General features: G+C 39.5%; 1 protein-coding gene across 1 annotated transcript in view; it reads right to left on the bottom strand.

The window, feature by feature from the left end:
- Nucleotides 1-4,835: 4,835 nt before the first annotated feature.
- LOC120517602 (adenylyl cyclase-associated protein 1-like) overlaps nucleotides 4,836-14,515 on the bottom strand; it is a 48,362-nt gene continuing 38,682 nt past the window's right edge. Inside the window, exon 13 of the mRNA XM_039740012.1 lies at nucleotides 4,836-5,651. Coding sequence (XP_039595946.1) covers nucleotides 5,568-5,651 — 84 coding nt within the window. The 3' untranslated portion in view covers nucleotides 4,836-5,567. The remainder of the gene's footprint in view (nucleotides 5,652-14,515) is intronic.

Here is a 14,515-nt window from a genome sequence, read left to right as displayed (position 1 = left end):
CCACACATCCCTTTCCAGCGACCTCATGACCCCCCATGCTCTCCCAATCTGTCTGTTGACTTCATATGAAGAGCCACCAGAGACATGAATGTCACTGCTGAGGTAAGTAAACCTCTCGACAAGGTTGACATTCCCTCCACAGACAGACACACTGCTGATGGCCGTGCCCAAGAGGTCATTAAAGGCCTGGATCTTGGTTTTTATTCAGGACACTTGCAAGCCCAGACACTCAGATTCCTTGCTCAGCCTCTTGAGAGCCCCAATCAGAGCTTCCATTGAATCAGCTAAGATCACAGCATTGTCGCCAAAGTCAAGATCAGTGAATCTTTCTTCACCAACAGATGCCCCACAGCCACTGGACCCCATGACCCTGCCCAGCACCCAAGTCCATGCAACTATTGAACAGGGTAGGAGCAAAAACACACCCCTGATGAACCCCAGAATCAACTGGGAAAAACGCAGAGATTCTGTCTCCACTCTGCACAGCACTCACAGCACCAGTGTGCAGGCCGGCCTTGTGGTATAGTGGGCTCGCGGCTCAGAATAAAAGGCCAAATTTTAAATAAATATTCGCCACACTCGCAGCTTAAAGAGGGGGCATGGTAGTGTGGCCGGAGTGGTTCTCGGACACGATGTGGTGCGGGCGTTTCCTCGTTTAATTGCACAGGTAAGGAATCATCCCTATCCGTAATTGAGGCCGGGAGCTGCGAATCGCCACAGCTGTGCCACGTCCCCATTATAAATAGGAGAAGTGTGAGTGCAGAGGAGAGAAAGAAAAGACGGAATAAAGAAAAGGACGGAGGTTAAAAAGAAGAAAAGGCAGGAAGCGAAGGAGCCGGTGTGAGCGAGCGGGCGAGTGAGAGAGAGAGAGAGCAGGCTCAATGTAAAAAGGACAGGCAGCTGGGAAGTGAGCCCTAGTGGGGTGTTTGGCCGGCACCTGGGGACAGGCGGATTGGGTCAGTCCTGCTGAGTTTTGCAGAGGAGCAGAAGTGACCACAATCGAGGACTCTCCGCGTAAGGCCACAGAAGGCAGCCGGAGTCGGTGGCTTGGGAGGTGGGGAACCCAGGTCTCGGTCTGGTGAAACCAAAAGGCTTCTAGACCAACAAGAGAAGGTCAGCTGCAGGTAGGGGGATTTCCTTGTTGCATGGGCCAAATGGGAGAAACAGGGGAGCCGTCAGCTTAAGAAGGCACCGAGTTTTGTTTTTTAAAGGACTGCTTCCAGCCATTGTTTTAACTTCATTTTAATGGATTTATTTAATGCATTTTAACCTCCACATTTCACTTGTTTTTAATTGATTAATTTGAATTGATATTTACTGACTTTTAGAAGCACTGGGCCTGTTTTGAACACGTTTTGCTTTTGACTGTTTTAAATAAAAGCACTTCTGCACTTTGCACCTTTCCTCTTGCTTTGTTTTGGTGTCCTCATTGTCCAGCTCATCCGGTTACATTACCGATGGTAACGGGTTCATGAGGCTCCCAAAAGTAAGCAGGGAGCAGACCCACATTGTCACAGGCCCTGACATCCAGCAACCTCCTGAAGTTTAGGATGTCCCACAGGGCAGCTCAATTAACTGAGTCAAACGCTTTGTAAAAATCGACAAAGGCTGCAAAGTAACTCTGCCAATATTCACTCCATGAGAACCCTCAGTTCCAGGATGTGGTTGATCTTAGACTTCTTAGACATAAAACTAGACAGCTCCTGTCGCTGGTATGTGAGCAGGTAATTTAAGGAGGGCAAGTTTTAATATTTACAGAAAGTACACACATAAAAGAGAAAACTACACCTAATCAAACAATAAGAATTGTAAAACCAGTAATTCCAGCTCATCCATCCCCTTCTAACAAATTTAATCAAGTCAGGGTTGGGTCACCTATTCCAAAAACAAGTGCAATGGGACTAACTGCCCTTAAAAAGGACCAGTGCTAATACACATCCCTAGACTTGATCCGCCAGTTAACTTAATACCCACTGAGGTCAACTCAGACTCCCAGACCCCTGACACAACGGCACAGACGCCAGTCCCCTATTCAAATACACTCTGGCAGAATACTTCCAAAACAGGCTAATTTGTGCAGTAATATTAATACTCTTCTCTTTTCTTTCTGTTTTCTTCTGCCTCCACCCGAGCTAAACTTCATTATTCTCCACTCATTACTCTGACTCCCCTGGGTGAGGTGGAGAACATTTTCTTTAAGCTGGACCTGACAGTACTTCTGGTGCCATGACGTTGCCTCTAGAAAGCACTTCAGGAACAGGCAAAACCCCACTCTCAACAGCCCTCTTGAACTCCAACAGTGCTGCCTGCCAGAACTACAAATGCCAGGCAGCCCTGTGAGCATCTAAATGAGAGCTATGCCAAAGAGATGCTGCCACCTAGGTAACTGGGTGAACACATGGTCCCGATTGGCACAATACTGGCTTCCCGAACAGGGAGGAAGTAGAATCCACTCCGTCAATGAGCTTCTCGTTTGTAATACATTATCAATCCCAGCCAGAACGCCAATATACAGTACAAGGGCCTTCTGTTACACAACATATGAAATACCTCGGGAAAAACCTTTGAAGATGGTAGGGAGACTGAGCAGAGTAGGCTGGAGCTGTGAGGCAGCAGCAGCAGCACAAACCACTGTGCCATTCTGCTGCTCAAAATTACAGCTGAGTAAATGGAATAAAACAGTAAAGAAGTGTGGTAAAAAAATAGGAAAGTGAGCATGCTTTCTAAAAATATTAGTTCTTCCTTCTGCTATTTCCTGTATTTTCCCCTCATTTTACACAATGAGTAATATAAAATTGGGCATAGGCCATTTAAAAAAAATCCCACTGATGTTGAGAGAGCACATGACCTCTAATGGAGAATGGCCAGAGTGGCCTTAAAGGAACAAGGGTGTGAACTACTTAGCTTTGTGTAATCTGAAGTGGTGAGACATACAGTTTTGTTTAGTCATATTTGACACTTTAGCTTCATAACAGAACCAGTGATGAATATATATATATATATATATATATATATATATATATATACTCAGCAAAAAAGAAACGTCCTCTGACTTTCAACTGTTTTTACTTTCAGTAAACTTAATGTGTAAATATTTGTATGAACACTAAAAGAGTCAACACCATAAGACATAAACTAAAAATGTTTCACAATGTGTCCCTGAATGAAGGGAGGCTCAAAATCAAAAGTACCAGTCAGTATGTGGTGTGGCCACCAGCTGCTTGAAGTACTGCAGTGCATCTCCTCCTCATGGACTGGACCAGATTTGTCAGTTCTTGCTGTGAGATGTTACCCCTCTCTTCCACCAAGGCACCTGCAAGTTCCTGGACATTTCTGGGGGGAATGGCCCTAGCCCTCACCCTGTGATCCAACAGGTCCCAGACGTGCTCAATTCCTTCGACGATAAACACAAATCCGTCCATCACCCCTGGTGAGACAAAACCGTGACTCATCAGTGAAGAGCACTTTTTGCCACTTCTGTCTGGTCCAGCGAAGGTGGGTTTGTGCCCATAGGCGGCGTTGTTGCTGGTGATGTCTGGTAAGGACCTGCCTTACAACAGGCCTACAAGCCCTCAGTCCAGCCTCTCTCAGCCTATTGCGGACAGTCTGAGCACTGATGGAGGGATTGTGTGTTCCTGGTGTGACTCGGGCAGTTGTTGTGGCCATCCTGTACCTGTCACGCAGGTGTGATATACGGATCCTGAGCAGGTGTTGTTTCACGTGGTCTTCCACTGCGAGGATGATCAGCTGTCCTTCCTGTCTACCTGTAGCGCTGTCTTAGGCGTCTCACAGTGCGGACATGGCAATTTATTGCCCTAGCCACATCAGCAGTCCTCATGCCTCCCTGCAGCATGCCTAATGCACGTTCTCGCAGTTGAGCAGGGACCCTGGGCATCTTTCTTTGGGTGTTTTTCACAGTCGGTAGACAAGTCTCTTTAGTGTCCTGCGTTTTTAGAGCTGTGACCTTAAATGCCTAATTTCTGTAAGCTGTTAAGGTCTTAACAACCATTCCACAGGTGCATGTTAATTAATTGATTATGGTTAATTGAACATGCATGGAAAACATTGTTTAAACCCTTTACAATGAAGATCTGTAAAGTTATTTGGATTTTTAAAAATTATTGTTGAAATACACAGTCCTGAAAAAGGGACGTTTCTTTTTTTGCTGAGTATATATATATATATATGTGTGTGTATATATACTGTACATACACACACAGAGAATCCTCCTCTTTGAAATATTCCCATTTTTTTTTTTGCTTTACAGCCTTAAATGTAAACACACAAACCAATTATTTTTTACAGCTTTACTTACTCAATGCAATGTATAACATCCAAGTTAAAGATAGAGAAGTAGCCCACCAGACTCATGGCTGTTATTAAAGCAAAAGGTGGGTCAACAAAATATTGAAATGGGGGGTGATCCTTTATTAATCTCATTATGTCTTGTTTTGATGTTTTATAATTTTTCTAACTGTGGCTGTGATATCTTTCACTTGGATGTCATAGATTGCATTAAGTAAGTAAAGCTGGAAAAAATAATTGGTTTGTGTGTTTTCATTTAAGGCTGTAAAGCAAAAAAAAAAATGGGAATATATCAAGAGGGGGGATTCTTTTCTATACCCTCTGTATATATAGTATATATGTAATTTACATAGGTAATGTAATATGTAAATGTTATATTTAATGTGAATCATTCCCTTTTAAATAAATGTGATGTTCATCCATCCATTTAACTTTTGCATCTTTTTGTCCTTTTTTTTGCACATAACACACATACAAGAACATTACACAAGGATTAAGAGTTTACTGACATATCTTTATTTCTGGTATTGCGTACAAGTCTATCAAAAATCAGAACTTTCTGTTTCCGACCCTGGAGTACTTTTGTGCAAGAATCAACAACTGTAAGGCTAAGTGCACTGTACTGTTGTATTACTTTTAGCTAAAAGGTCTGGAATTTTGAGAAAAAAGAAAAATCTTGTAGTTGGAACCTAGTAGATACATGTCGCCTAGTGCACCCACAGGAGTCAACACTTTTGGTTTTCTTTTTACCTTTAAAAAAAAGAAACATTAAGAAATATAACAAGCAAGAAGAGACTTTTCAGTCCACCAAGCGCGTTTGTTTAGATAATAGCTAAGCTGCCCTAATATTTATTCCAGATACAATACAAAGGATGACAAGGTTTCTGCTTCAGTTCCACGCCTCAGAGGTTCAAATGTTGGATTCTGAAAAAAATCAAATAGGGCGTCTGTGTTACCCAAAAAACTTTGCACCAAGACTAGCAGGCCAGTTTTTGTGCTGCAGTGCAGCTGTACTTCTGAAAACCATCCAAATCTAAAGACTTCAGTTATGCCAAAAGCTTTGAGAAATGGCTAGCCTATCTGGATTAAGCTCTTATTTATTGTCATGAACGTGGTAAACAATGCAAAATAAATAAATAAATAAATAAAAACAGATGGTATAGATATGAAGGTGGGCAGACTACCCTGCAATTTATAAAACATGGTGGTCTAATGGTCAGCCTCGGTTTTCTGGAGGTATCATGCAGCCTTGAGATGTTTCTTTAGCCAGTCATCTCAGTTGCCGTAGTCACCAGTTTTTTTCCATTCCAGACAGTCTTGAATTGTTCTGGTACTGGGATCTCCACCTAATAATTAAAATCAAAAAATCAAAATGTATTTTGCCACATACAATTATACACACAGTGCAATATGTAGTGAAATTGTTACTTGCAAAACTCCAAAATTGTATCATAGGAGAATATAAAAAGACAGTAACTAGTAAATACTTATCTGTGTAAATATCAAAATGCGTAATTTAAAAATAAATATAAAAAATATCAATATGCACAATATAAAAAATAATAATGTAAGAGATTATAAAAATATATAATAAATAATAACTTAAAAGAGTATTAACAACAGGGCATCATGTAATTCTAGACACTGTCCTCATTTAGCATCATGTGGAGGATGGACTATGGAAAGAAGGTCCTCCTCAGCCTCTCTGAACTTGGTCTTCAAGTTGCCCTGACCGCAGCACAGAGAAGAGGCCATTGTTGGGATGGCTGGTATCTCTCATAATTTTCTTTGCCCTGGTCTGACATTGCTTGGTATTGATGACCTGGAAGTTACAGAGTATACACCAAAAATTGTTCTGCTTTCTCTTGAGGGCCAGATTATCAAATGTTAAATGTAGGGAGGGCTTGGATCACAGCACTCACATCTGAATGAGAACAACAACAGTGATTTAATAACTTGTTTCAAAGGGTGTTCACTGACCTTAATATTGATACATAAATCAATATGAATCACGTAGGTACAAACAAAATCTTACAAATGTACTCTGAATTGCTTTTTAACTGAGTAACAATGGCTTTAATACACTCTTAATTTGTATTACATTTGATATTGATTACATTTTATACATTTGTTACAATCATTTTTAATTTTTAAAAAACAATACATCACAGAACCACGTTAAATAACAAAATATCCCCATGTAAGTTAATGTTTTTTTTTTCTTTACTACTTTTTTCATCTTTATATATATTTGACTGGTACTTTACAACCAGTGCTCTATTTGTTGGGCAGCACGGTGGCGCAGTGGTAGCAATGCTGCCTTGCAGTAAGGAGACCGGGGTTCGCACCCCTGCCTGGAGTCTGCATGTTCTCCCAATGTCTGCGTGGGTTTCCTCCCACAGTCCAAAAACACGCAGGTTAGGTGATTTGTTGATCCTTAATTGGCCCGAGTGTGTATTTGGGGCGTGTGTGTGTTTGTTTGCCCTGTGATGGAGTGGCACCCTGCCCAGGGTTAGGACCTTCCTTGCACCCTATGTTAGCTGGGATAGGCTCTGGTGAATCCCCGTGACCCCAACAAATACATTTATTTCTATAGCACATTTTCATACAAATAATGTAGCTCAAAGTGCTTTACATGATGAAGAAAAGAGAAATAAAAGACAAAGTAAGAACAAACAGACTCTTGTTTGTTTTCTAATGACTAAGACTGCACTTACTTGACTTTGCAACAGCCATAAAATTAAGTTCTTAAGAACTGAAAGCAGTTAAAGAGGGAGCGAATGTTAATTTGTATTACATTCGTAAGTGAGAAGCTTGACTTACATATATAAATCGGAGCAAATATTCTTAGAGGAAAAACAGACATCCTTATAGCATGTGGGAACTGGACCTAGTTCAGATCTGTTCCAAACTGCATACATGTCACTGATTGAAGCACCGGTTTCCATTCAGATGATTCTCGTATTTCCTTCAGTTTTAAAAAGACAAACTCCTGTATGGCTTTCAATGCAAACTTTTTCCCCACATCAACTGGATTCTTCAAAAACTTCATTAGTGGGGATGTCAAGGCTGTCAAACCTGTTTGCCCGAAACTTATCTAAAAATTCTATCATTGTTATGGGAATTTGTGCAGATGCCGAGATTTTCATTCAATTGTGCAGTGTTTGAAAATGCAGCATTTCCTCTGTAGTCAAATTGTAGCGGTTGCAGAGACACTAAGATTCACACCGTCTGAAGATGGTGATTTGTTTATTTTATTGTGGGAACCCCAGGGGCACACCCATACTTGACCTGGCACACACACACACTGAGACACTGTTGGTGGCACCATGAATAGATATATAACTGAAATGTATTAATCAAATAATCATAAAAGAACACTGCGGTGGGCTGGCGCCCTGTCCAGGGTTTGTTTCCTGCCTTGCGCCCTCCCTGTGTTGGCTGGGATTGGCTCCAGCAGACCGCCGTGACCCTGTAGTTAGGATATAGCGGGTTAGATAATGGATGAATGGATGGATTATAAAAGAACATATAATATGCCAAGGTCACATATGCAAAGGCCCTCCCCAGCTCCCTGTCAACGATAATAAATTACAACACTAACAGCAGATAGTAAACACTAACATCAATGTCCAAAACGGTTCAATATAGCAGGGGCAGTTGATGATAGGATGTGTGATTGAAACACCCTATGAACACTTTCTGTAAGCAATGTAAAGTTTTATCCTACCAGATTCCTGATACGGTGTGGGGTTTGAAGTGATTGGGAATGCTCTCTCAGATGAAGATTTATCCAATCAGTATGAACTCACACGGACAGGCAGGCACACTATAATCCAAGGTAGTCAAGATGTAATTGTGTGTTGAAGCATATTAACAAACAGACGGATGATGGTGGTCTCCTTTAGGTTCCTTTTTAAAGGGCCTGTCTGCTCAATCCTCTTCCCGGCTGCCCCTAAGCCCCCTGAAGCTGTCCAGTAGTGCTATACTGCTGGGGCTGCTGGGAGATGTAGAACATTTTAAGCAGCACTGCTACAAACTCATTTGAAAACAAGTCCAGTTTCTTTTTAAATCTGTTAAGTTTTTCTACAGGATCACAGACTGTTTTGTCCTTTCCTTGCAAAACAAGGTTAAGCCTATTTAAATATTGGAAGGTTCCACTTGAGAAGAACACTTCTGTCATGAATTTTGGATATAAATGTCTTCGCTTCTTTAAGACGACAATCGCTTAGAAAAGCAATGATCTATCACTTGAGTTCATAAACCGTTTTGAATGTATTGCCCCTACTTATCCATCTAACATTGTTATGCACAAATAAATCATTATCCTTCGCTAGCATGTCAGACAGGAGTTTGCGAAACAAGAGGTGTTGTTGCCTGGAAGTTACCCTGATGAGATTGATCATCCACCTAACACTGTCCATTGTATTTTTAACTCATCACCGAGTTTTTGACACAAAAACACGAGTTTGGATGTATCAGGGAATGTGAAGATTTCATATGCAAGGGTAAGTTCAGTCAGGCAGGCTGATGGATCCTGAACCCTTCCAGCCATGAAGGGAGCACCATCTGTTACTAGAAGATTTACTTGTTCCAATTTCCAAGTCCATTTGTATTATTAGAAAAAAACTCTTCTGATTTCCCCTGTTGTCTGTACCTCCAAAGAAATTAGACTGAGCAAGCACTCCCCATCGAAAAATCTCACGTGTGGACATAGTTGTGTGATGTCACCACCGTCGATGGAGTCGTCAATAGCTTGCAACACAACATCAACAACTCTAGAGTTTCAAAACCATCACTTGCTAGTACTGTACTTCTTACACAACTCTTCTCACAGTTGTGGTATTGAACATTGGTATCTTCTGATCGGATTAAATTTGTCATCAGACGTTCATGAACCCCTCTATAGTAGTTCACATGTATTCGTTGACAGACTTGGAGTCAATGAACGGTTACTTTCTTTTTTATGAGAATCCAAAATGGAAGGAGGCTGATGTATCTCTTTCTTGCTCAGAATATGACCAAACCATGATAGCTTGTCTGCTTTCATGCGCTTTGCACTTTACGTGTAGGAACATATCTGGGCCTGCTGGAAAATTTGTGTCAAAGTTTGAGTACTCTGTATTAAAGTGCTTTCTTAAGTTGTATTCTTCACTGAAACTAACATACTCATTACAGAGCAAATATACTGGTTTTAATAAAACAGGTACAAATAAATATTTCTTAGTCCAATCATTATTAAACTGCCCATTTTCATTGTCACCTTTCTTTATAAGGTACATTTGCATATAATGCGTGACGCACCTGTCTGCATTAAACAACTTGGCCCCCAGAGACCATTTTATTGAAATGTGGCACCCTTGTCTTTTAATGAAATTTGTTGAGGCAGTTCAGTTTCCATTGAGATATCTTGAAAAGATTGTACTATGCAGTTTAACAAATTCAGAATCTTCCATAGAAAACCATTAGTGAATTTGAGAATTGGTCTTTCTTAATAGATGGAGAAACATCCTGCGCAACTTCAACTGCAAAATACTTTGTTTCAATTTTACCTTAGACAGCAGTGTTACCAGCTTGACTATTTTGGCAAACAGATCCCCAGTACAAATTAATGAAACATCTGCAGACTGCATGCACAGGGGAAGAAGTTGCTGTCGCTGGCTGATTGAGCACGTGTGGCAATCCTCTGTCTGCAAGTCTGGTGGAGCACTTGCAAATTCCTCTCCAACACGACTTTGTTTCTCTTTTATGAAGTCTTTGCAGTGACTTGACTCCAAGCAGAAGAGAACCAGTGCACCATCTGCATCTCTAACTTTACAATGCTTTAAGCCATAACAAGTCAGTTAAATGACCTTAACCATAAAAGTATAAAATACAAGAAAGGAAAAAAAATATCTAGATATGAAGTGCTCTGTTGCACGTATGTCATTGTGCACATAGAAAATAACATTTACTCAGTACTACATTACACTAAATCAGCCTAACAGCTCTATTATCTACAGAATATAATGATTAACTGTTTCACAGTAAGTACAATTTACTAGGTTGATCAGGCGTCAGCCCCGATTTCAGACTATACATAAGATAGATAAATAATTAAAGAATACCAACATCTCCTGGTTTTAACGGGGCAGTAAAGTTTTTTCAGTGCTGCAGATATTGCTTCTCCAAAACAAACATTGTCGAAATGTTATTACAAAAGTTGGCATGAAATTCCAAGGGGGGACCCCCACTTGATTAACAACTTGTATTATATTTATCCAGCATTGCAAAGAGAAACAAGAAGCATACAAACACAGTACCAGCATTTATTTGTTTCCACCTAAACCACTGTGTGGAATTCTATCTCTTCATCAGTTAGTTTTTTTTGGGGGCCCTGATCTCACTCCCTGATGGGGAGATAAAGGAACAAACAACAAGAAAGGAAAACGAAAATGTATCTAGATATGAAGTGCTCTGTTGCGCATATGCCATTGTGCACATAGGAAATAATATTTACTCAGTACTACATTACACTAAATCAGTCTAACAGCTTTATTATCTACAGATTATAATGATTAATTGTTTCCCTGTCAGTATTATTTACTAGGTTGATCAGGCGTCACATTGACAGGGACAGTCCCGATTTCAGACTATAGATAGTTTTTTTTTGGGGGGGCCCTGATCTCACTCCCTGATGGGGAGATAAAGGAACAAACAAATGACGATGGGCTTTACACATGACTATACATGCCACACAAGGAAAATATTTACCTTTAGAGTGCCATATTCACCTGATATTCAGCATGCAATAAAGTTTGCTTTTCACTTCAGTTATTCCCTAACTTTTGTCACTATTTTAATCAATTAAGTTTGCCAAGTCCTATATAATAAATCACTACAGCTAGACATGCTCAAGCAATGAATAAGTAAATTACAACAGTTTTTATTTTTTATTTAGGTTATGTTCATTTACAACTGCAAATTGTCACCCTGTGTGAATATGGGGTGTGTGGTGCATGTGTGAGAGGTGGTCCCTGTTACACACAGGTTTTCTACCTTTTGCCCAAACCTGGTGAGACTGGGATGGTTCTAGAACCTTCCTCCCGAAATCATTCCATTGACAGCTATAATGCCTGCACAGTCCCCAAACACTCTTGAATGTTAACATCATACATACATTTTCTAACTTCTTTAAGATTGAGAAAGACATTTTTGTACATATTTGCTAAATAGCAAATAAGAAAAATAGCTAGTGGAATTTCGTCACCTTGTGAAAAATTTGGAGCAGAAGCATCTAAAGAGAATGTGACAGTAAGGGGCAAGGCAAAGAGAACAAGTTGTTTTCTTTTTTTTTATTTTAATTTTATTCAAAGAAAATAACATTCCATATGATTGAGTCTAACTTATACAACTAAGAAGGTAACATTGCATGCAACCAAGTCAAACTTAACAAAACAGAATAAATCCCCACCCCAAGAAAAAGAGAGGAAAGCGAACAGCTAGAACACATCTATAAAAATAATGTCCTTTTCCCCCAATATAAATGCTTATTCTAAACTGTTATTAATTAGATCTTACCATATTTTAAAAAACCTTTTGAATAAATCATCTAAGTGAGAATGTTATTTTTTTCAGTTTTAAATAGTATAGAACATCAGTTACCCAATGACTTATAATAGGTGGGCTTAGATTCTTCCAGTGGAGCAAGATAAGAGTCTGTGCCATTAATGTCGTAAAGGCAATTGCAATTTGTTTGTCCTTCTCCACAGACACAACTGTTAATGGGTTAGCTATCTAATAGGCATTGGAAGATTTTTGTCTGTAATAATCCTTATATATAATTTGATACTATCCGTATGTATGGTGTTCACGTCAATACCCCGTATGTATGGTGTTCGCGTCAATACCTCGACTCAATACAAAAGTTAGAACCATGCAATGGGACTCTGCCTCTGTAGTTAGAACATAACGTGGCAAACATGGACACAGTATTGCATGATTGGCTAAGAATGTTCGAATACTTCAGTGACGCCGCTGGACGGCCGAGTATACAGTAGTAAGTCAGTGTTGGTTCGAGCAGATAACAGTAAGTTCGGTTGGTTTTGGAACGTTGGTTTGGTGGGGCGTACGCTCCAGGACTATCATCGTCGACTGACTTAAACCCTTCGACAGTTCCGGAACCACAAGTAATTTAGAACGTATCGCCATTTGCTTGGTACGTCGAAATCTATCTTTGGGCAGTTCGGTTTTGGCATCCGTCCTTCTGACATCTATTGGCAAACTGAGTAATGACGGCTGGGTATTAACAACGGTCATTGTTTAAGTTTTAGCCGATCTCAGATCTAAAATGACCACGCCAACATAATTATTACTCCAACTCTGATTAGAGTCGTAAAATACGGTTTGTTTTGAAAATTTGTTTGCCAGAAAAAATCAAATGAGGTGCGCTGAAGAGCTGAGTTCATGTCTCGCAGCCCCGTTTAAACAGGAAGCTATTTTAAGCACAAATCAGTGCCATAATAACAAAATCATTTCAAGGACTTAAAAAAACAAGTAATTCTTTGCAAAGTATGGATTTCACAAACATAGAATTTGTAGCCCGATTCGATCGGTCTCCCAGTCACTAGTCTTAATTAATTTGGTGCACTTCCAAAACAAGTGGCCCAGTTAGGCTAGAGCCACATTGCATAGTTCACAGGTTTAATCTTGGCCTGGATACATTTCGGACTATTTTAAATTAGATAAACTTGAGTGATAAAAGATTTTAAGTTGAGTGATTGAATGCTTTGTGCATATGGAACTAGTGTGTGTTCTATGCATGGCTACCTTCCACGCCTTTTCTGAGATGTTACGTGAAAGATCCTTTCCCCACTGTACCCTAGGATCTTTGAAAAGAAGAGACTTTAATATATTTTTATAAATTATTCAAATGCTACCTGAGTCTTCAAGACTGGTTAGTATTTCTTCTGGAATAAAAATGGGTGGAAGGTGAGGAAAATTGGGTAGGTTCCTTGTAGCAATGTTTCTGATTTGAAAACAGTGGAAAAACTGTGTTGATGGGAAGTTAAATTGAAAGCGTAAGTGTTCATAAGATGCAAAGTCATTATCTATGTAAAAGTCTTTAAATGTTTTAATCCCGGATGCTTTCCAAGCATTAAATAACGTGTAGGTTTGAGAAGGCAGAAAAAGGTGATTGTCGTGTTGAGATGCAACAAATATAGGCTTCTCTGCCTTCCATATTCTGAGTGATTGATGGACAATCAGATTATTGGTATATTGATGATAATTTGTATTTACTGCGACAGAAAGCAGGACATATAAAGAAGTACAGCAGGATTTTATTTCTATTGTAGACCAAGCTTGTGTATATTTATCAATTTATGTCCAGGTGTTTATAGCTTGTATATTTGATGCTCAGTAATAAAATTGAAAAATAGTGCCATACCACCTTCTGCTTTAAGACTTTGTAGAGTCGCGCTTTAAATGTGTGGATGTCTTAAATTCCAAATAAGTGAGGTTATAATTGAGTCTAATTTCTTAAATAATGATGTATTACTGAATATGGGGAAGCTCTGAAATAGAAAAACAAGCTAGGGAAGGATATTCATTTTGAAAGAATTGATTATCCCCTCTAATGTGAGATGGAGGGTAGACCATCTATTCACATCTTGTTTAATTGTTTCCTTGACAGCAAAAATTTTGTTGAAAAAATCTTTATATTTATTTGTGACGTTTACCCTAGATATTTAAACTGTTAGGATACAATAAATGGATAGATATCCAGTCTAGTGTTGCTAGTGCATTAATTACTACTGGTAAGGAAGTTTGTGGATCTGATATATACAGTGGAGGAAATAATTATTTGACCCCTCACTGATTTTGTAAGTTTGTCCAATGACAAAGAAATGAAAAGTCTCAGAACAGTATCATTTCAATGGTAGGTTTATTTCAACAGTGGCAGATTGCACATCAAAAGGAAAATCGAAAAAATAACTTTAAATAAAAGATAGAAATTGATTTGCATTTCATTGAGGGAAATAAGTTTTTGAACCCCTACCAACCATTAAGAGTTCTGGCTCCCACAGAGTGGTTAGACACTTCTACTCAATTAGTCACCCTCATTAAGGACACCTGTCTTAACTAGTCACCTGTATAAAAGACACCTGTCCACAGAATCAATCAATCAAGCAGACTCCACACTCTACAACATGGGAAAGACCAAAGAGCT

Source organism: Polypterus senegalus, chromosome 17 (genome assembly GCF_016835505.1).
Source record: "Polypterus senegalus isolate Bchr_013 chromosome 17, ASM1683550v1, whole genome shotgun sequence".
In the NCBI taxonomy this organism is placed as follows: domain Eukaryota; kingdom Metazoa; phylum Chordata; class Cladistia; order Polypteriformes; family Polypteridae; genus Polypterus; species Polypterus senegalus.
Note: the sequence above shows the minus strand (reverse complement) of the source record. Positions and strands in the feature narration are given on the sequence as shown.